The 21,533-nt window shown below is 38.7% G+C and overlaps 1 protein-coding gene and 1 long non-coding RNA gene across 7 annotated transcripts in view; one reads left to right on the top strand and one right to left on the bottom strand.

The window, feature by feature from the left end:
* Positions 1–247: 247 nt before the first annotated feature.
* LOC115648302 (collagen alpha-1(XIX) chain-like) lies at positions 248–21,343 on the bottom strand. Of its 6 annotated transcripts, none has more exons than XM_030555686.1 (5): positions 21,236–21,343; positions 18,238–18,365; positions 10,775–10,843; positions 10,126–10,225; positions 248–1,280 (listed from the first exon to the last, which is right to left on the bottom strand). In XM_030555686.1, exons 2-5 carry the CDS (start codon positions 18,329–18,331, stop codon positions 1,193–1,195), a joined length of 351 nt encoding a protein of 116 aa, XP_030411546.1. In that variant the 5' UTR covers positions 18,332–18,365; positions 21,236–21,343; the 3' UTR covers positions 248–1,192. The 6 variants fall into 6 exon arrangements, with proteins under 6 accessions (XP_030411546.1, XP_030411541.1, XP_030411543.1 ...); XM_030555681.1 differs by having other exon boundaries at positions 10,775–10,849; positions 21,236–21,338; XM_030555683.1 differs by lacking the exon at positions 21,236–21,343 and adding an exon at positions 20,471–20,705 and having other exon boundaries at positions 10,775–10,849.
* LOC115648305 overlaps positions 20,076–21,533 on the top strand; it is a 34,677-nt gene continuing 33,219 nt past the window's right edge. The window contains exon 1 of the long non-coding RNA XR_003999516.1: positions 20,076–20,162. This is a non-coding gene — a long non-coding RNA (uncharacterized LOC115648305). The remainder of the gene's footprint in view (positions 20,163–21,533) is intronic.

The following is a 21,533-nucleotide window of genomic DNA, read 5'->3' as shown; positions in this document are numbered from 1 at the left end:
TGTTAATACTGCCATTTTTTAACTAATATAACAAAAGTGTCAATCTAGAGTAGGTACATTTGTAAAATGTAATGCTACTAGTGCTAGTTTTTCCAGATAAACTTGGCTGGCAAAAAGATTTCTTGAAACCAAAGACAACAGAAACATATCAGTGTTAACTCCCATTCACTGAATGGCTAGGCTCATGAGGGGGTAAAGGCGGCCTTTCCTACATCTTCACTCAATCTTTTGTGCTTTGTTTGTTGTCTATATCGGTCTTAAGCCTTATTCATAATATGAGGCATGCAGAACAGACCCTTAAAAAATTATGTTCCCAGACCCACATTTTCTTCAGGAGATGGTATGATACCAACAAGGAATCTTGACATCTCCAGCTACAGTAGTAATCTTTTAACATAGCTTTTCCATTCAGTTTCATATAGTCATTTTGATGCAGGTACTACTACACGCACAGGCTTCACTATTTTTGTTTTTTCCAGTTTATTTTCCATGACAGGTGGCAATGTTGAATCACAGAATTACTTATTCAATAGTCTTAGGCCTTGTCTACATTACGGGGGAGATCAATCTAAGTTATGCAAGTTCAATCTACGTTAATAATGTAGCTGAAGTTGACGTACTTAGATCTATACTGTAGAGTCCACACTACACAATGTTGACTGGAGACACTCTCCTGTCAATTCCCTTGCTCTTCTCATTCAGTGGAGTTAGGGCCAGCTCCAGGCACCAGCGCAGCAAGCAGGGTGCTTGGGGCAGCCAACGGAAAGGGGCAGCACATACAGCTCTTCGGCAGCAATTCAGCGGCGGGTCTCTCAGTCCTTCTCAGAGGGAAGACCTGCTGGCCAAATAATGAGCGGTAGTAGAGCTGCTGCCGATCACGGATTTTTTTTTTTCTTGTAGAGCGGCAAAAATGCTGGGCTGGCCCTAGGTGGAGTACAGGAGTCGATGGAGAGGGATACCCCAATGCATCCATCGCCCCGTGTCAAACCCCAGTAATGTAGACAAGGCCTTAGTAACTTAGGCCCCAAACCTGCACTCAAATCCATTACCAAAGATGTATGGTTTTAAGAACAGGTGGTTTTGCTTTTGCATCACTTTATTCTTCATTTAAATGTGCCATTAGGTCATGTAAAATACAAAGAACAGTAATATTACAAACATGCAGAAAAATAGACATTTATAGTGTTTATTTTTAAAGGTAGCATTTACCCACAGTTACCACACTAGTCCAGAGATGCCACAGTTTTTCCTTTGCTGAAAATGGAGAATGACCAGGGATCCTAGTTTTCCATGATAAAAACAAACAAAATTCTCTGATAAGAAACATAAAAATCTGTATTTTTCCGCAATAAAATGAAACACTGAACTTTAGTTTCCCTAGCCACAATATATATATAGGTATCAGTTGAATACAATGTTTTATTGCTACATTTACAGTTTTTAAGTTGACAGCCCGAGCTACGCCTATTCTCCAGTCCCAAGTAGATCAGATAATCGGAGTTCCATTGTATGTTTTTATTTTTTCACAAAATGTAAAAACAAAAGATTCTCTGTACAAATGCAAATTCCACGTTTTCCATGGCAAACGGATTTCTAGGATCCCTGGCAATTACTAGTATCTGGTAGTATCTACAGGCCCAAGTTAATATTTAATGGCAAGCATTGTATTTTATTTATTTATTCATGAAATGCAAGCAATGATCAAATTTGTTATTATGTACAAAAATGTACAATTGTAAGACTTTCCACCAGAAGCAGAAAAGGAAAGGAACTAAACTCCAACCCATCTTCCTGCCTACTCTGAGGCAAAAACCTGGGTATTGCACTAAAGTCTCACTCTTGGTTCAGCTAAGAATTCCAGAGTTAAGGGCCTTCCCCTGAAAATAACCAGCAACCAGAAGACCAGACATTTCAATCTGAAGACTATTAGCTCTAGCACCTCAGCTGATGCTAAATGAATCCATGGTATATGGGGAGAAAAGCAGTTTCTCAGATAACCAGGACCCAAGTCATACAAGCTTTAATAAACCAAAAACACCTAAAAGCAGAAAATAAATAAATATGTTATCTGTAACTGCCATTATCAAGTAGATAGACAGCCACTTTCCATTACAGCTGTCACTTCCAAAGAGCTGAAACAATGGGAGCCACCATCCAAACCACAAGCCACATGCAAGGATGATCAGAAGCTGAGGTAGGTGGTCAGAGGGGCCTGAAAGCAGACAGAGTGGGTTGGGTATTGTTTTGGTGGAGGGGTGTGTGTGTGCGCGGAGTATACTTCTGCTCAGACAGACAACAGACACTAAGAGAAGAAGTTGCTCAGCATGATCCCATGAGAGGGGGATTTTGGGGGCAGAGTGCTGACTGGAAAGAGGCTTGGAACTGTGAGCAACTGTTGTTTTCATCCTGCTGTGTTCTGGGAATCATGACTGCATACATTCTTGGGGAGGGGGAAGGACATTCCATTAAATACCAATTATCAATTTTCCTCCTAACAAGCAACCAAAAGACTCTGAATATTAGTAACATAAAAAGAGCTAACAATATTTCCACATAGTACATGACAGTAGTCCAGCCTAGAATTAAGAAGGGTAGGAATCACTCTGGCAAGGGCCAGTTCTGAGTATAAATGGTTGCAAAATGTTTTACTAGAAACAGAGGAGAAAACAATTTGTCACCTATACCATTTAGATCAATATTTCTAAGTGCCATCAGGAGCCACAATTGCTCTCCCAAATTTCAGGCTTCTATTAAAACAGAAAACTTCCTCAGTAATGGCAAACAGTAAACCACTCCTGCTGGAGAAAGTAAATAAAGAAGTGTTATTTACTCCTTCTCCTAACACAAGAACTAGGGGTCACCAAATGAAATTAATAGGCAGCAGGTTTAAAACAAACAAAAGGAAGTATTTTGTCACACAACACACAGTCAACCTGTGGAACTCCTTGCCAGAGATGTTGTGAAGGCCTAAGACTATAACAGTGTTCAAAAAAGAACTAGATACGTTAATGGAGGATAGGTCCATCAATGGCTATTAGCCAGGATGGGCAAGGATGGTATCCTAGCCTCTTTTTGTCAGAAGCTAGGAAATGGGCAACAGGGGATGGATCACTCGATGATTACATGATCTGTTCATTCCATCTGGGGCACCTGGCATTGGATGGTGTCAGAAGATCGGATACAAGGCTAGATGGACTTTGGTCTGACCCAGTATGACTGTTCTTATGTACTTTTCAGAGCCTTTCAACAACCCATTAGAAGAATCCTTTCTCTTGTCTGGAGTCTCATGCCCACTCTAATGTAACCTCAATCTAGGCCAGGCAATGGAAATGCAGAGAAACAGAGCATCATTCAAGTTTGATGAAAAAAAGAAACAGACAACATACTGGTAGCAACTCAGCCTAAGTAATATGTGCTTCCTTTCCCAGTGTCTTTACATACACTTTGCCAGGGAATGGTACAAAATACCCCATGCAGCTCACCCTGACAAGAAATCCCAAAGGAAGGGAACAGAGAATGGTTTGGACAACCGAAGTATCTTCGTAAAGGAAAAACCCTCAAACCAGTCTGACACTGTCCACCTTAGGACAATTGTGGGGCTGCAGTTCAGTCAATAAACCTCTCATTGCCAAACCCTACAAAAAACTGATGACAGATCTTAAAAAAGAGAGTTATACTTGGTCACCTGGCTTTTGTCCAGTGCTTGGAGATCATCAACTAAAGCATTTAATATTATACCCTATCTAAGACAGACAGAAAGGCAGTGAGGAAATCCAAGATTATCAAATTCAAAAAGTTTCCTGCTACACCATCTCAATAATCTTCCATAAAAGGGAGGGAATGCCAGAGACAGTGCTAACTGGCAAGCTTTGCATCTGAATTTGCATTGATGCAAGGAATATGGTCCTAGACACAGGAAGCTGACAATGAACCTAATACCTAGGATACAATTTCAGGTACATTGATCACTTTAAGTAGTAAATAATACTCCATTTACCACCTTATGGTATCTGAGCTCCTGCAAGTAATTTCCTATACTAAAGAGTGTTAAAGAATTTTGAAATATCCAAATGTTGCATTTCAAGGGACAAACTGTAGTGTGGCCATTTATATGCTGTCTCAGCTTCCCAACCATGCATCTGAAACTCCTGAATAGCCAATAATACTCTGAAGACTTTTGAGGCAAAAAGTATCAAAAACTTGGTGACTACTTTTTCCTGTGTCTGGAGATTTACCTTCACACATAGTATTTCAGCTCCTCTCTCATCCTCTCATACTAGCAAACTAACTAGCTTGTTCACTTCCTTTACAATCTCATTAAACCGTACCTACTGAAATATTTCTCCGTCATTTATATTTATTAAAACAGAATGAAACAATATATTTTATAAGATTATTATGATTGTAGAATCAGATTGTCCCATACTGTGCATTTTGTTTAGTGTCTAGAGGCCAAATCCCATATGTCTTACTCAGGAACAACTCCCAATTAACATAATATCCAGGTAAGGACTGCAGCATTTGGCTTATAGTATTTTAATTTAAAACTTTACCATCTACTCCTAGTAACCATTAACAAAGGACTTGCATAAATATAATCAAATTGTTATTCTTTATATGCACTATAAAACATAAGCTGTGCACAGTAGCCTCCTGTCACCGGTGACAACCTTTACCCTTTCAAATGTCTTGAACATAACAGATACTGGTACAGAAAATACCCCAAATTCAGTATAATGAGCTGTGGGAGGAGCTGGGGTAGGCCTATAAAGAGGAAGTTAGTGGTAAGAGAGGCAGCAACGAGTAGCTCTGCAGTCACCCCCTAGATAAGAGGGGACTTGGTTAGCTATAAGGAAGAGTTCCAGGGTGAGAATAGTCCCTGAGATCCTGCCTTGGACTACAGACTCTGGCAAACAAAAAAAAAGGGAGAAGGACAGGAGGAAGCTCCACTACTAACCCAGAGGTGGGCAAGAAGATAGGGAAGAAAAAGGTAGGAAACAACCCAGGGACACAGCAACAAGGTCTGAGGTTGAGCAAACCATAGTTGCTGGGCATAGAGTCCCTGGGTTGGAACCCAGAGTAGTGGGCAGGCTTGGGTTACCCTGCTAACCACTGGGAAAGTGGCACAGACTGGGAAGTGGCTTGGAAGACTGCTGAGAGTTTAAATAGACTATGGTCACTGGGTCTTTGTTACTGGAAGGGGAGGAATATAGTGACCTGGCTGGAGAGCCAATTCATGAAGAGGGGGTAACCCGAGTCCAGAGAGAGAGACACCAACCATGGAGTAAGCAACTGAAGAAGGGGGAATTAGACCTGTTGACAGTTAATCCCCAGATGAGCCACAAGGAGGCGCCCTAGTGTGGAATAGTAAACTCCCTGACAGCAACTTATTTACAAACGTATAAATAGCTGCAGCATTATTCCAGCCATTGAAAAAACCCAAATGACATGATGCAAGAACAGAGGCAAAGCATAGCTTATTACCTACACTGTAGCTGAATGAGTCAAATGTAAGTGGAGATCTTGACATTTGCTAGTCAGCTAATCAGATACCTTCCAGTTCCTGTAGTATGGGTACCGGTGTTTCTGCTACTCACAGCATACCAGATCTAGTTTACATATCCTATCAGATGGGTATGAATATGTAAGTCAATGTTTACACGATTAAACCGAGATGTCTGGAACTACATAATGTGACACAATGTAAAAGAAGGCAATTTAATGAAAGAGAATGTATTAGAGATACTGTGGCTGGGCAACTGAGATAAAGTATTTTCTGGTGGCAGGTATCTGAGTCCTGACCAGCTTCTGTATAATTCTAACTTATCAAATTATAGTGACTTTACTCTCCTTACTGTCCGGCATCCTTTCAAATTAATTATGAAATTTCTCTTTTTAAAAGCAGCTCAAAGTGTTCAGAAAAAATATTTGAAAGTACTGAAAGGCTTCAAACAGAAATTGTTTTAGCAGAAAACCTGAGAAATATTATACATTTAACAAACTGTAGAAAAAGTAAATTGTATTAAGTGTTTTGCATTTTGCTACAAAATGGAGGTAATAATCAACAGAAAAGTCGATTCCCCTAAGTAATAACAATTTACATTAAACCATAGACTTCAAACTCCCAGCCCGCATACCAGGAGGAGCCCACTTGATATAACTGTCCAGCCTAATTATATTAAATTGTTAAGTATTTCACTGCTAATGATTCCAGCAGTCACATCTGGCTAAATTGCACATTTGTTGTTCTGGATACAATGGACAGGTGGATTGGACAGAAAAGCCTACTTTCCTTTTAAAATGTACAAAGCTAAAAGCAGTGCAGGCCTGCATAGCCATCCTCTCTCATGTCTGGGCTCACCCTTCACTTGAATTCATTATCCGTGGCCTAAAACAGAGTTGAAGGCAGAGAAGGGGTGGGCGGGGGAGACATAGCTGGGCTTCCCATCTTCGTCCCAGAGGCTGAAATGAGCTGTTCCCTGAACAGCAAACTGAAAGGAGGCAAGGAAGAATATAACTCTGCTAGATTCTTCCGCAATTTTGCCTCCAAATACTAGGACCTGCTGTTTAGAACTGCTGACCATCAACCAGTAGCTATCACCCTGCTTCCCTCATTTTCACTGCTCCTGGCTCTGGCTGCTCCCTCACTAAGTGCAGCAGAACGAGCTGTAAGGAAGGCATAAAGAGCAGCTGGGGACAGAAGCAGCATGGAGAGCACTGGTCAGGCACCTTAGGAGTGGGAGAAGAACTTCTGCTGAAATCACTAACAAACACTATCACCATCCTTATGGAAAGGTTCTATGGAACTGAATAGAACGTAATTCTGCAGGTTTATTTAAAATCAACTTATAGAATGTGATGATCATATCTCTGCTATAGAGTTCTATAGGATGGTTCAATAGCCAAGAAAGATGTTATTCTGCTGATGTTCAGAATAATTAGTATATAAAATGAGCTGGATTACGTTTTTGGCAAATAGTTTATTCTGCCAACCTGAAACTATTAATAAATTGGGTCAAGTTAGCTGAATAATTAAGACAGAACAAAAAAAAATCAAAGTGTTTCAATAATATTGAAATAAAATATTTGTTTGAACCTGATCTGAAATTTATTTTAATTTGGGCATTTTTACAAAAGCAAATGCCAGGAGGTGGAGGGGCAGAGGGAGAGGAAGCTATAGACTCATTCTCATATATATTTTTTTCCTCTCTCTCTCTCGCCTAATGACTATTCATCCTCATTATGAATGACTATGAATTGCCACTGTGAAGGACAATAAATAGTCATAATCAAGCCACAGAGAGCAAGAATGACAATTCACCTAGGATGTAGGAGACCCAAGTTCATGTCCCTGTTCCAGATATTATTTAATTAATTATTCACAATGCAAAAGCTTCAACAGAAGAGAGACATCAGACTACACTATAGCCCAATGGTTAGGACACTCTCCTACTATGTGGTAGAACCAAGTTCAAATCATTTCTCCTCATCAGGCAGAGGGGGAATTGAACCTGGGTCTCCTACACCCCATAAAGGTATCCTATTCACTAGGCTAAAGGTTATATATCCTGTTCCTCTACTCCCAGCTGGCATCTTATCAATCTAGTCCCTTTTGTAAAAGTGCCTAAAACCTAAATGAAAAATTTCAGGTTAGGTCAAAATGCAACTTTCTTTTCAACTCCACACCAATATTTTCAGCTTTTTGATTTGCCAAAAAATGTTGTGTTCTGTTTAACCAGAAATGAAAGAGTTTGTTATTGTTTGGAATTGCCAGCAAAGTGAAAAATCTATAATTCACTCTTTGAAGCATGTGCTGTGATAAGAATAGAGTACAAGAAGCAGGAAATGAATCCAGTAGAAGAAGAAACTGGGAGCAGCTGGAGGTAGATAAGAAACTCACATACAAATAAATTCAACCCCTGGAAAGGACAGACAGAAAAGAAAGAAAGAAAAAAAAAGAGAAGTGTGAAGAAAGAGTCAGACCAAGAAGAGTCCAAAAAGAACATTAAGAAAAAAAAGCAGAAGGAAGGAGGATAAACTAAGAAAAATGAGGAAAGAAACAGGTATGAATTCAAGGAGAATTTTGTCTAAGGAAAGACTGCAGAATCAGTATTTTATTTGCAACTCAGACTAATTTTAATCTGTATAGGGCCAGACCCAACACCCACAGAAGTCAGTGGAAAGACTCCCATTAATTTCAATGGGCATTGGATCAGGATGATTATAATGAAACTTCTTCATACACACAAAGAGGATTAACTTCAATATCAAGACTACGGCATATTAAGGAGTAGCATACATTCAGTTAAATTTTCATCTGTGTATCTCTGCACTCCAGATGAGGTAAAACTTGAATAACTATGGTTTCTGGATGGAAAGATTGTTACAAATGAAAACACCTAAAGACTAACATATATATTAGGGCTGTCAAGCAATTAATCGCACTGTTAAACAATAATAGAGTACCATTTATTTAAATATTTTGGATGTTTTCTACATTTTCAAATATATGGATTTCAATTATAATACAGAATACAGTGTACAGTGCTCACTTTATATTTATTTTATTACAAATATTTGCACTGTAAAAAATAGTTTTTTCAGTTCACCTAATTTAAGTACTGTAGTGCAGTCTCTTTATCATGAAAGTTGAACTTACAAATGTAGAATTATTTACAAAGAAACCTGCATTCGAAAATAAAACAACAACGTAAAACTACAGTCTACAAATCCACTCAATCCTATTTCTGTTCAGCCAATCGTTCAAACAAGTTTACATTCACAGGAGACAATGCTGCCTGCTTCTTGTTCACAATGTCATCAGAAAATGAGAACAGGCCATCTCATAGCACTATTGTAGCTGGCATGGCAAGGTATTTACATGCCAGATGTGCTAAAGATTCATACGTCCCTTCACGCTTCAACCATCATTCCAGAAGTCATGTGTCTATACTGATGACGGGTTCTGCTCGATAACAATCCAAAACAGCGTGGACTGATACATGTTCATTTTCATCATCTGAGTCAGATGCCACCAGCAGAAGGTTTCTTTTATTTTTGGTGGTTCAGGTTCTGTAGTTTCCACATCTGAGTACTGCTCTTTTACGACTTCTGAAAGCATGCACCACTTATCCTTCTCAGATTTTGGAAGGCACTTCAGATTCTTAAACCTTGGGTCAAGTGCTGTAGCTATCTTTAGAAATCCACATCGGTACCATCTTTGTGTTTTGTCAAATCTGCAGCAAAAGTTTTCTTAAAATGAACGTGCTGAGTTATCATCCAAAACTACCATAACACAAAATATATGACAAAATGCAGGCAAAATAGAGAGGGAGATAATGCTTTTTTTTTTTTTTTTTTAAACCAGTGTCATCAGCATGAAGGATGTCCTCTGAAATGGTTGCTGAAGCATGAAGGGGCATATGACTGTTTAGCATATCTGGGAAGTAAATACCTTACAATGATGGCTACAAAAGTCCTATGTAAATGCCTGTTCTCACTTTCTGGTGATATTGTAAATAAGAAGTGGACATCATGATCTCCCTTAAATATAAACAAACTTGTTTGTCTTAGCGATTGGCTGAATGAGAAGTAGAACCAAGTAGACTTGTAGGCTCTAAATATTTGCATTGTTTGGTTTTTGAGTGCAGTTATGTAACAAAAAAAAATCTGTATTTGTAAGTTGCACTTTCATGATAAAGAAATTACACTACAGTATTTGTATGAGGTGAATTGAAAAATACTATTTCTTTTGTTTATCATTTTTACAGTGCAAATTTTTGTAATAAAAACAATATACAGTGAGCAGTGTACACTTTGTATTCTGTGTTGTAATTGGAATCAATATATTTAAAAATGTAGAAAAACATCCAAAAATATTTAATATATTTCAATTGGTATTCTATTGTTTAACAATGTGATTAAAACTGATTAATCACCGTTATTTTATTAATCACAATTCATTTTTTTTAGTTAATCGCGTGAGTTAACTGTGATAACTGACAGCCCTAATATACATCTTTATGTGGCATTATCTGATAAAACTGCTTAATATATCAGTCTGTACCTAGTATTTAGCTTGGATCATGTTAAAGATATTTAGGGATAAAGTATTGTTTTACTTACCGAGTGTCTCTGATAAGAGGTGTGCTTCCCAGTTTAAAACAGGTTTTTTCACCTCCACAAGATGCCTGTCTCAGAGAAAAGCTTTCTGCTAGATCAAAACCTGTGAAATGTGATATACTAATTTAGTCTATTCTTTGTTTAATGCAATTTTAAAACCTGGGGAAAGTATTGATTTTTAGCATGCTTGGTGCTTTTCTAGTCTATAGACTGACAGGCTATTTCAAATCCCAATTCTTTAGGTCACAGAAATTTCCAGTTTGCATTTTCTCATAGGAAGGGATATGAGTGTGAAATTCCCTCAGCTCTTGACTTTTCAACCTCTGAGGAATGCACTGACTGTTTTCTTTTACCATCTGAACTAATGAGAATAACTATGCTGCAGATCTACAGTGTGAGAAGCGAATGTTAAATCAAGACTAATTTTACAAGCAAAAATTAAAAGAAAACTTGTATGTATAGAACTTAAGCCAGAAAATTACATAAATTTATTTTAATTTTAATAAAAAACAATTTTTCTAATATTAAAGACAGTTTTAATTTAAAAACTTTATCGTCTCTATACAGTTAGAGCCAGCTTCAGTGGGACCAGAATTTCACCCAAGATTTGTAAATTTTAGATGCTCTATCTTGTGTTAAAGAAATCACTTACCTGAAACATCAAGATTTTCTTTATAGATATGTCTAAGTTGATGTCCATCTGGTCTCATTATAGGACACACTGTAACTACAAAAGAATACAATATAACAGCTCTCATCAAACATTATCAAATAAAAAAATGCATCAGACATAAAACTATTTATTATCATGGCAGTGAATTGCAAGGCAACATGAACAGAGTTCAATTTTCAATGTAATTAGATTACTACTAATATTCCTTCTTGTTTCTTTATATTTAGAATTATGAAATAAACCAAACTACTATACTAAGACAACAGTAATTACATTTTAGTGTATGAAGTATAATAGTATAATTATAAACAGATAAGATGTAATCATGTTTTAATTCAATCCTTTGTGATTAAAGCAAGCACATATTAACTATTCAACCACTATGGGAAATAATATTACATTCTTACAACTCTTTTCTCCCAATCAAGAATACCATAAAACATGATGCCATATGATTGGCAGGGGTGAGGGGAGTTTGTGTGTACAGTAAACTTTGAAAAAAACATATTTTACAGATACAACAATAAAAGTTTTAAGTATATGACGGATTACCTTAGCAATAGTTAAATATGTGCAGTGTAGAAAATAATCTCAAAATGTGGATTAATAAGGATATTGTCATATTATATAAACAATGAATATCTCATTGCGTATCTCTTTAAAAGACTGTTACAAATTAAGCAGTTTTGCATTAGGGATTGTTTTAACTATGCATTGATGTATTTGTTTCTAGTAAACATGCACAGTATTCTAATGTTTGCAATACAGTACACATGCAGAGGCTAAATCTAACAGACTGGTTACATTTAACAGCCAAGATCACAATAAAATAGGGTAATTAGTTTTAACAATTTAAGGAAGTATATTAAATGTTTAAGTTTTAAGTATCGTAATAATCCTTTTTACTAGCTTGTCTCTAATAAGTAGTATTTAAGTATGAGGACCTATATATGGGCTCCTACATTTCCAAAACCTTAAAATCTAATATCAGTGAATCTTAACCCAACATTTCATCATGTTGCAGCAGCTTTATGCTTCAGTAAAGACACGCATATACTTTTTCAAGAAGTGGATGAAGACTAAGGTCAATTCTGTAAATGTTAAAACAGAGCTCTATCTTTTTACAAAACTCATGAAAATAATCCCACTGAAGTCTATTGGGACTACTGGAGGGAAAGAAAGCAGGATTTGGTCCAGATATTCTGTAGGCATGCAATCCTGTCTTGAGTTGAAGAAGTGCCCAGAAAAGATTGCCAAAATAAGCCTGAAGTTTCAGCAATGGAGGACAAGGGGCTTTCCAATGTGTCCGTTCAGTGATAAGAGAGGAGGAATGAACTACCACTATCCTAGAAATAGTCTATATTTAAAGGATTTCCAAATATGTTAGACTGAAAGTTGACCCAGAAAATGGTTACAGTTGTAATTGTAAAATGCCTGCAATACAACACTGACTCTGTAATAATACAGAAAATACATTCTTCTCCAAAAATCTTGAATTCAAATCGGTGTATAACAGTATCACATCTTTAAAATTAACTTAAGTGGTTAAGTACAAGTAACCTGTAAATTTATAGCTGGAAGATATAATTATGATTAAAAATTATTACCTCACAAAATGATTAAACATTTCTGAAATAATGATGACATTGGTTTCATTAAACACAGATTGGGTGAAGGCAGCAATATGCATCAGATTCTGTCAAACACCTTGTTTCATTTGTCTAAACTGCAGCCCACAATTAGAAAGCAAGGTCATTTATGGGCAGATTTGTTTCAAATATATCAATAGATATGTAAGAAGAAATAAATACTATATTTATTTCTACTGTTCCTACAAAAGAACAAGAATAAAATTCACATTAGAGGCAATTTTGCCCAGGAGAATATGCAGAATTGTAAGAGTCTTTGTGCTGCCATCTTAGTAGTTTATATGTAATCTTTCATCAGACTCCTAGTTGGCAATACAAGCCCATTCTCAGTTGTATTTATTGTGCATTGAGTTCTCTGTTATCATGTACTTATTGTACTTTTAATACTCTGGTGGAAATATATACTCTAGAACAGAGAGGCATGTTCGCATTAGATAATTTTTATCCCTGAATCGACAGATATAAAATGTACAGGCCTGATTCTGCTCTCATTTACACCAATATAGATCTATAACAACTCTGTGGCAGTGAAGGGAGTTACTGTGAATTGACAGCAGCATAACTCCTGTCCAGCAACTTTAACTTACACTAGGGTGAAGGATCAGAGAGTTGCACCTGGCTCCTTCTGGCCCCTCTCCACTAAGTCCAAGTGAAGAATCATGCCCTAATTTCTCTGCTAACCTGCTGACTGAAGTTATTCCTGAGATGCCTAAGACCATGTAACACACTGTGGGTGTATTTTTATTAAAGGCATAACAGTCATGGCAGGAAACATAGTATACTAAGGCCACATAAATGCTACTTTGCTGGTTGTATTCTGTATACCCACAAAAAATGAAAGAACTAGTGCAATTCTTCTTCTAGTTTGTGCTAAAAATGACCCCATCACCTCAGTGGTACATTTTCCTAGATAGCTGTGCCAAGAGATTAGAATGTTAAGAGCAACAGCTTCCCCTACATATTCTTTTTCATATAAGGAGCTGACAGCCCTCAGTTTTATAGACTCATATAATGTCTGTTTTACAGCTATGTTTTATAGCAAGGAGAAAGGTCCAGCATGATTTTTAACTATTGCTGACAACCCTGACACTTGTATAGACACCACTTTTGTCATGGGTCAAACTAGACCGTTTAGAAAACTAAATTAGCCAAGGGGACTATATAAAGACAACAATTAGGAAAACAAGAGAATTCTTAACATTCAGCAAGGACATAAAAACTATGGCCTGATTCACTACTCAGTTACATTATACCAGACTAAAAGTAACCAAGTGGAGCATTGCTTTGTGTCTAGTTTTAACTCCATGATTTCCATTAAAAGTAAATGGTAATGGCAAAGCTACGTGAAAAGAACACTGAAAATGTAATGTACTTCATAAGGCTATCCATCTACAGAATGGGTATAGAACTTAAATGATAGAAATTCTTGAGTTCTACTAATTGAGTTTAGTCTTGTAAATCAATAAAATTCTTTCAACTCTACAAAAAAAAATCTATATACTACATGTATATATTCTCACACGTGAAGCATAGATAAAAGCATAGATAAAGCTTTAATGCAAGTCTAAGATTAACTTTTTAATGACATGCAGTACAAACTTCAACTCCCAGTAATTTATAAGGCTACATCTACACTGCAAGCTGTAGGTGTGATTCCCCAGCTTGCATACATGTACTAGCAGTAGCTTAATGAGAGTAGCATGAGTACAAAGAGTAGCACAGCCATGACAGCACAGGCCGTGGCAGCACCGGCAGTGGCATGGCTTAGCTGTGAAGAGTATGTACCCACCAGTTTCAGCTGGGTTTGTACTTGGCATGGCTAAACCATGCCATCGCTGCCATTGCCCATGCTACCATGGCTACACTACTGTTTATACTCATGCCTATATGTGTACGCAAGCTGGAGAATACACCCCCTAGCTCTCCTAGTATAGACCCAGCCTAAAAGTTCAAGTCTGGCAGTTTATACATTCAGAAAGCCTAATGTAGGAATCAATTCACTACAGTATTAACATCTTTTTATCTAATATTAATATATTGTTTTCTATAATGAGGTATTTTTCATTTCAGACTTAAAAAACTGCATTGGAATGCGCCCCTGAAATTATTAGTGGGGTTTGAGTGAGTCAACATTTTTCATAAACATACTTCATGTCAAAGGCAGTGGAAATCCAACAGGTCTTTTCCAGTATTGTTGGGAGGCCCAGAATCTTTCATATGCCATATTTGTCACAAGTCAGACAACAAAGCTTAGCAGCCCATGTTACAAAAAGGGTACTCATAGCAAAAAGTTGGACAAGATAATCAAAATGAGACAGAACTATTAACATTCAAGCAAAACTTAGAAATGATCACATTAGAACTTTCTAGAGCTCAGTTCCATATTGTGAAAACACGTGCTCTCAATAATCAAAAACTAGTTAAATCAACCACAAACAAAATAAAACAATTAGGAGAAAAATATACCACAGAAAAGTTAGGTTTAACACATGACCGTGGGGAACTTCATGAACTTCAGTGTGGTAACCCTATCCTCTCCCTTAGATTAATTATATTTTATTTTTAGAAGTAATCACTTCCCTCCAGTAAATGGTTCATACACCAGAAGTTCTGCACAAACAAAAACTGAAAGGGATCATTGCTGTGAATCAAACAGATGTCAACACATTCAACAGGGCCTAAGGAAGACTGCTCGAAACAGGCCCAGAGTAATCTGTCACACTCTTTCACATTTCCTCTTTTCAGCACTGCCATTTCTTTAATTACAACAATATTAACTAATGAAATGAAATAGTTTCCAAGGCACACTCAGAATACTAAATGGAAAATAAATCTCTCCCTTTATCATATTAATCCACACATGTAGCTTTATCCTTTCTTCTGCATGACTGATTTTCTGTATTTCTTTATAATTAAACTTAAGTGGGAATTCTCTCTGCATTTCAAAGCTTTCCCCAAAACACTGTAGCACAATTAGACTATACTATAGGGGTTGTCAGGGTCCTGAGACAACATAGTATGGGACTCGTACAGAAGTAAACTCTGTTGGTACAGCATAGCTTGAGTGGCGAGGTGGGTAGGGGCAAATGGCACAAGCAAAAATGGTGAAACAGGACAGCCATAAAGAAGTGTCACTGCAAGGTCTGTCACTGCAAGGGCTGCTCTGCTCTTGAGAGGAAGAAGCAAAAGCAAGAGGACCATCCAGGATGAACTGACCTTGAGGAGAGAATAAGGGAGTCACTTGGATTAAATGAAAGAAGAAAAAGCTTAAAGAGTTTGGATATTTTTCTCTCCTTTCATGTCTCCGAGCCATCTCTCATGCCTAAATGGTCTTCTATGACTGGCTTATATTTAACTGAAAAGCCTTTTACCTGACAAGAGAGAGTTGCACTCCATTTTGTTTTCAAATTATTTAAGTTGTACATATGTTCATGTTGATCATTTGAGCATCTTCTGCAGCCCTTTTAAAATGTTCCTTCCTCAACCCTCCAAACAAGGTAGCTGGATGTGCCCCCAACACACTCTTTCAAATGGCAAGAGGAGATTATTGCAGGGTTATTAGAGGAGATCTACCTTCCCACCTCCCAGGGTTTGAGAATAATATACCTAGAGAGCTCTTAGCTTTTGCTGCTCTAAAAGTTCAAGAGAGTTTAGAACCCAAACTCAGATTCTCCACAATGTACTACTTGTACATCGCCCAGCCATAATTATCACTACTATTTATTATTTGTACTCCAATAGCACTTAAAGGCCTTAATCAGGATTGGAGTCCCATTGTCCAAGGTACTAATCTTAAACACCTTGGGCCTGTGTCATAAACAGATAAGAAAAGTTAATAGCACAGAAGTACTTTATATCTATTTGACTGTAAAGGGTTAACAAGTTCAGTAAGCCTGGCTGTCACCTGACCAGAGGACCAATTAGAGGACAAGATACTTTCAAATCTTGAGGGAGGGAAGTTTTTGTGCTGTGCTGTTAGTTTTGGTTGTTGTTCACTCTGGGGGCTCAGAGGGATCAGACATGCAACCAGGTTTCTCTCCAATCGCTCCAATACAGGCTCTTATAAGTTCAGACTAGTGAGTACTAGGTAGAATAAGCGAGTTAGGCTTATGGTTGTTTTCTTTATTTGCAAATGTGTATTTGGTTGGAAGAAGTTCAAATGTGTATTTGGCTGAAAGGAGTTCAAATTGGTATTTTGCTGAAAAGATTTTAATTTGTACTTGTATACTTAGGCTGGGAGGGTATTCCCAGTGTCTATAGCTGAAAGACCCTGTACCTATTCCGTCTTAAATTTACAAAGATAATTTTTACTGTTTTTTTCTCTCTTTTAATTAAAAGCTTTTCTTGTTTAAGAAACTAATTGTTTTCTTTATTCTGGTGAGACCCCAGGGGACTGGGTCTGGATTCACCAGGGAATTGGTGGGGAGAAAGGAGGGAAGAGGGAGAGAGAGGCTGATTTCTCTCTGTGCCAGGATTACTTTCTCTCAGGAAGAGTCTGGGAGGGGGAAAGAGAAGGAGGAAGGAAGGTGAATTGTCCTCTCTGTTTTGTGATTCAAGGAGTTTGAATCACACAGTGATCTTCCAGGGTAACCCAGGGAGGGGAAGCCTGGGAGAGGCAACAGTCAGGGAAAGGGTTTACTTTCCTTGTGTTAAGATCCAGAGGATCTGGGTCTTGGGGGTCCCTGGGCAAGGTTTTGTGGGGACCTGAGTGTACCAGGCACTGGAATTCCTGGTTGGTGGCAGCGCTACAGGTTCTAAGCTGGTAATTGAGCTTAGAGGAATTCAGGCTGGTACCCCATCTTTTGGACGCTAAGGTTCGGAGTGGGGAATTGTACCATGACAGCCTGATTTTCAGGAGCGATGAGCGTTCACAAGTGCTATTGCCTTCAACTGGTTTTCTGGAGGGTAGGCATCTCTGAAAATCAGGTCCTAATTGTCTTTCTTTTTAAAAAAACAAATAAAAAGCCTTTTTTTGTTAGCGATGTTAGGCACACTGAAGGGAATTCAGATATAGGCAGTGTCAATGGCCAACCCCAGGAAACTGACAAGTCATTATTTGATGCAACATCATACTAGATGGTCACATTTACAAGAATACAAGTGATTTATTTCTCAGAGATGGTGGGTTATAGTGACACTACAGAAGAAGAAATGGGACAAGAGATGGGGAGAAAGACGTTGCTTTAGAGAAGAGAGCTAGTAAGAGACAGATAGCAAGAGGGAGCTGACTGGCGGGGGAGGATCATAAAAGTAAGGCACCAAACTTTACTGTGACCATTTTGCTAGAATTTTATATCTCTTTTCCCTCTCCTCTGTTTATTTAGGGGCAAGGAACTGCCTTTTTCTACCTCTCTGAGGTGCTGGGCATGCCTTTGGGGCTCTTAATAAATGATTTCCTCAGATTAAAACACAGAATCAATTGAACAAAATGTTAACAACTGTTCTAAATTTTTCAAGACCAGGACTGGACTCTTTTTGGATACATAATATTAAAAACAGAAAATATCAGGGGACTACATTGCAAGTGACTACACTGCTTCCAAAAATATATTCCTCTTTGTGTATGGGAAACAGAAACACAGCCTTTAGATACATCCCATATGGACTTCAAAGAGATGTTAAAACTGATTGAGCTTCCGTAACTTCATATACTTACATGGTCCATTTACTTTCTAAGCATCATTGTTTATTTGTTGAGCTGTGTCAATACTGAGACTTGTCCTCAGCCTTTTGTCTGTATGGCTATAAAAAAAAAAAAGAGAGAGAGAGAGAGAGAGAGAGAGAGAGAAGTACCTGTCTTGTCAGTGGCTGCCATAGAAGTTGAAACAGGAAAGAGGAAGAAAATTGCCATCCAAAGCCAAATTATGCAGAATCCAAAGTGCTTCATGTCCCCTCAGACACATGAAAAAATAACCACAGATCTGAAACAAAAAATACTCACAATGGGAACAATATCTTCTTACTTTCCCTTTCCCAGCCCCTCTCCCCCACAAAAAACCCACAAGGAAGAATTTATTTGTAAAGAAAAGAGAAAGTCATTGGTTGTACACAATGTATATCATTTAGCTCTGTTAAAGCTCTGAAAAAGTTTAGAATCTGAATTTAGAATTGGGTGATAAATGTACTTGCTACCTTTTTAGTTTCATGAGCAATTCACTTACAGCAATACTAACTCAGATATTATTTTAAAAGCCACTAAATTATCCATTAGAATGACTAGTTCTTTTTCTCCCCTCTAGCTTTTTAATCTTAGATATTATAACTGGTGACACAGTGCTGCAGAATAACTGCTGAAGTAGTCATCAAATCAAATGAGGAAAACTTATCATTGCTTTATATAGTCTTCTATTTAAAAACAAAATGGTCATACATTTGCCCATATTCTTCTTTGCAAAATATGCAAGTGACTAGGACAGCCTGACCGAAGTTTGCAGTTTAAATCTTATTAAAAAAAATGAAACTTGTCCAACAAAATATCTTTGTCTTCCAAACACAATACTGGGCTTCTTCTAAACCAATTACAACTAGCGGGAAAGTATGGATTTAACAAAGCACAGTACAAAGCAACAATAAATTATTATTCAGATTTTTCTTAGCGAAAGCATGATGTTGTCCTGTAATATGAAGATGAACTGAAGAAAAAATACAGCTGCTGTATCTGCTCCAGAAATGTATCTTTATGATTATTTTTGTGTTGCACTATTTTCATCTTCATGGTTATTTTGTCGGTCAGCAGTACAGACCGTAACATAAAATGAATTTCTGTCAAAAGAATATCACGGTGTAAGTTCCTTGCACCTGCTTTACATGGAGACTTCAATGTACTAAAGCTTAAAGCCCTATGGCTCTCAGATCCTGAAAAGCTCTTACAAATTAAGTAATTGTTACCAATTACTAATGCCCTATCTCCCTCACCATGCCTACTGTATCTCTGCATGTTGATTCATCCCTAGTTTATTACTTCAGCAGATGATCAATCACTTATACAATCAACCTGCCAGAACTTAATAGCAAGAATTGATTTGGGGTTATGACAGTCCAGACTGTAACACAACTCGCCTTGGAAATTTAGTTTCTCTAATGAATTTTTATTTGTTTTACAGACAGTATAATACACACAGATGCCAACTGACAGGCACTGAGATAACTGGGCAGCAGAAGGGGGGAATATGCAGATCCTTAATTCCTCTGCACATGAACACGTCCAAGCTGCCGGAGTGTGGGAAAGCCAGAACACTCGCTCCCGGGGAGGGGGCAAGGCCTGAGACGGTGCTGGTCAGTTTGCCTGAAGCAGCAGCAATACCAGTGGCGCTGCCTGTAGGGTCTTGACTCCTAGCAGCAGCTGCTCTCCTGCCGTCTTTGCCCTGCTGGGCTTGCAAACTCCAGCCTAGCTCCAACCTCTGCAGCCAGCCCTAAGCGTTAGCTCCCAGTCACCACTACTCCCGGGTCACAACCCCAGCTCCCCATCCCCAACCGCTGTAGTCCGAAGCCCTTTGTCCCCAGCCCAACCCCTCCCTCCCCGGAGCGGGCGGGCGGGCGCGTACTGCAGCGCAGCCAGCCTGGCGGAGACGCGCCAAAGCATCTGGGAACCGTAAGTCCCGGCGCCCGCTGCCAGCGCACAGCGGAGAAGGCGGCAAAGCTGGGGGCGCAAGACCCACCCCACGCGACTGTTCACGCGCCGCCCGGGCGCCCCCCGTGGTCACATCCCTGGCAGAGAGGTGAGCGCGCCGCGTGAGGTAGGGGTGAGCGCCACCCCCCATGGGGTGCCTCTAGCCTGAGGCCTGTGAGCGCTGCACTCACCGACGGCCAGCCAGCCCCGCGGCTCTCCATGCAGAGCCCTTCCTGGGACCCCGCCAGCAGAGCGTCCCGCCAGTCGCTGGGGCTGATGCCCAGCGCCTTATGGGAGCGGCCCCCCCGGATCTGCATTTATCCTAACTGGCTTTTCTGCTGGGAAATTGCACCGCCTGAGAAACCGGCCTCAGCTGGGGCCAGGAGCGAAGCTGCAGCAAAACTCGGTCAAACTTACCAGAAAACTAACCAAAAATAACAGGCAGGTGGGGCTGGGACCTACTGCCTCCAGGTAGGAATAGGGGACATGGTGGAAGATCGTGTCTGGGGAAAGGAGATCAGTTTCTCTCTCTGCCCCAATAGCATGGCTGAGCTCTAGTCAAATACAAGTATAACTGGCAGTGAAATGCAGGAACAATGTGATTCAACGCAGAAAAACTCAAGAGCCCCTGATACCCATGTAGGTTCGGGGCTGTGCACCTGCAAATTCCCAATAAGGGGCTGTCCTTTCTTTTACCAAATCCCCTTGTCACTAAACCATTTCAGTTTACTGCATTTAGGCCAGCAGACTCCCACAATAAGGAAAAACGTTACAGACTAATATATGTTTGCTTTTGTATGTTGTATGTATATTGTATGTACAGCCACAAGTATTTAACAAATATACGTTTTGGCCTTGTGCCAATTTGTAACAGCATTTAATCATTTTGTTAACTATAGTACATGCACTAGGAGTATTTTGATTAGTTTTAATTTAAACATATATATATACACACATACACAGAGACATAACTATAGTAACTTATTTACCCAAGGTGAGCAGATAAATATAGTACATTATCCAGTGTGACCACTGTATATAAACATACAGTGTATGGTATTTATATATAAGGTATAGTCAATATCAGAAATAAACTTGATTTGCAATAAAGTGAGCTGAACACAAATACAATAGTAAGTGTGTGTGATGTGTACACATTGACTACAAAGATGAGCCGCTTACCTTTAATTTTTACTTATTAAGTCCTCCAGGAGCACAGTAAATGTCTGTACAAAGCTGCTGTAGTGCTGAGGAGTTGCTGGAGTGAGTCTCCAAAGAGTAGGATGCAGCTCTGTCCTTATTAGTCTCACACAGTGTGACCCTCCCACTCAGTGAGCACAGAATATACTGCAAGACAGGACAGACACCAACACAGTCAGGGGTTTTACATAATCACACTAATCTCTTCCAAGTCTGGTAATAATATTAAAAATGTTATTTTACTTTTATTTTATTGTATGTTATTTGTATAATAAACAAA

This window comes from Gopherus evgoodei, chromosome 3 (genome assembly GCF_007399415.2).
Source record: "Gopherus evgoodei ecotype Sinaloan lineage chromosome 3, rGopEvg1_v1.p, whole genome shotgun sequence".
Lineage (NCBI taxonomy): Eukaryota > Metazoa > Chordata > Testudines > Testudinidae > Gopherus > Gopherus evgoodei.
Note: the sequence above shows the minus strand (reverse complement) of the source record. Positions and strands in the feature narration are given on the sequence as shown.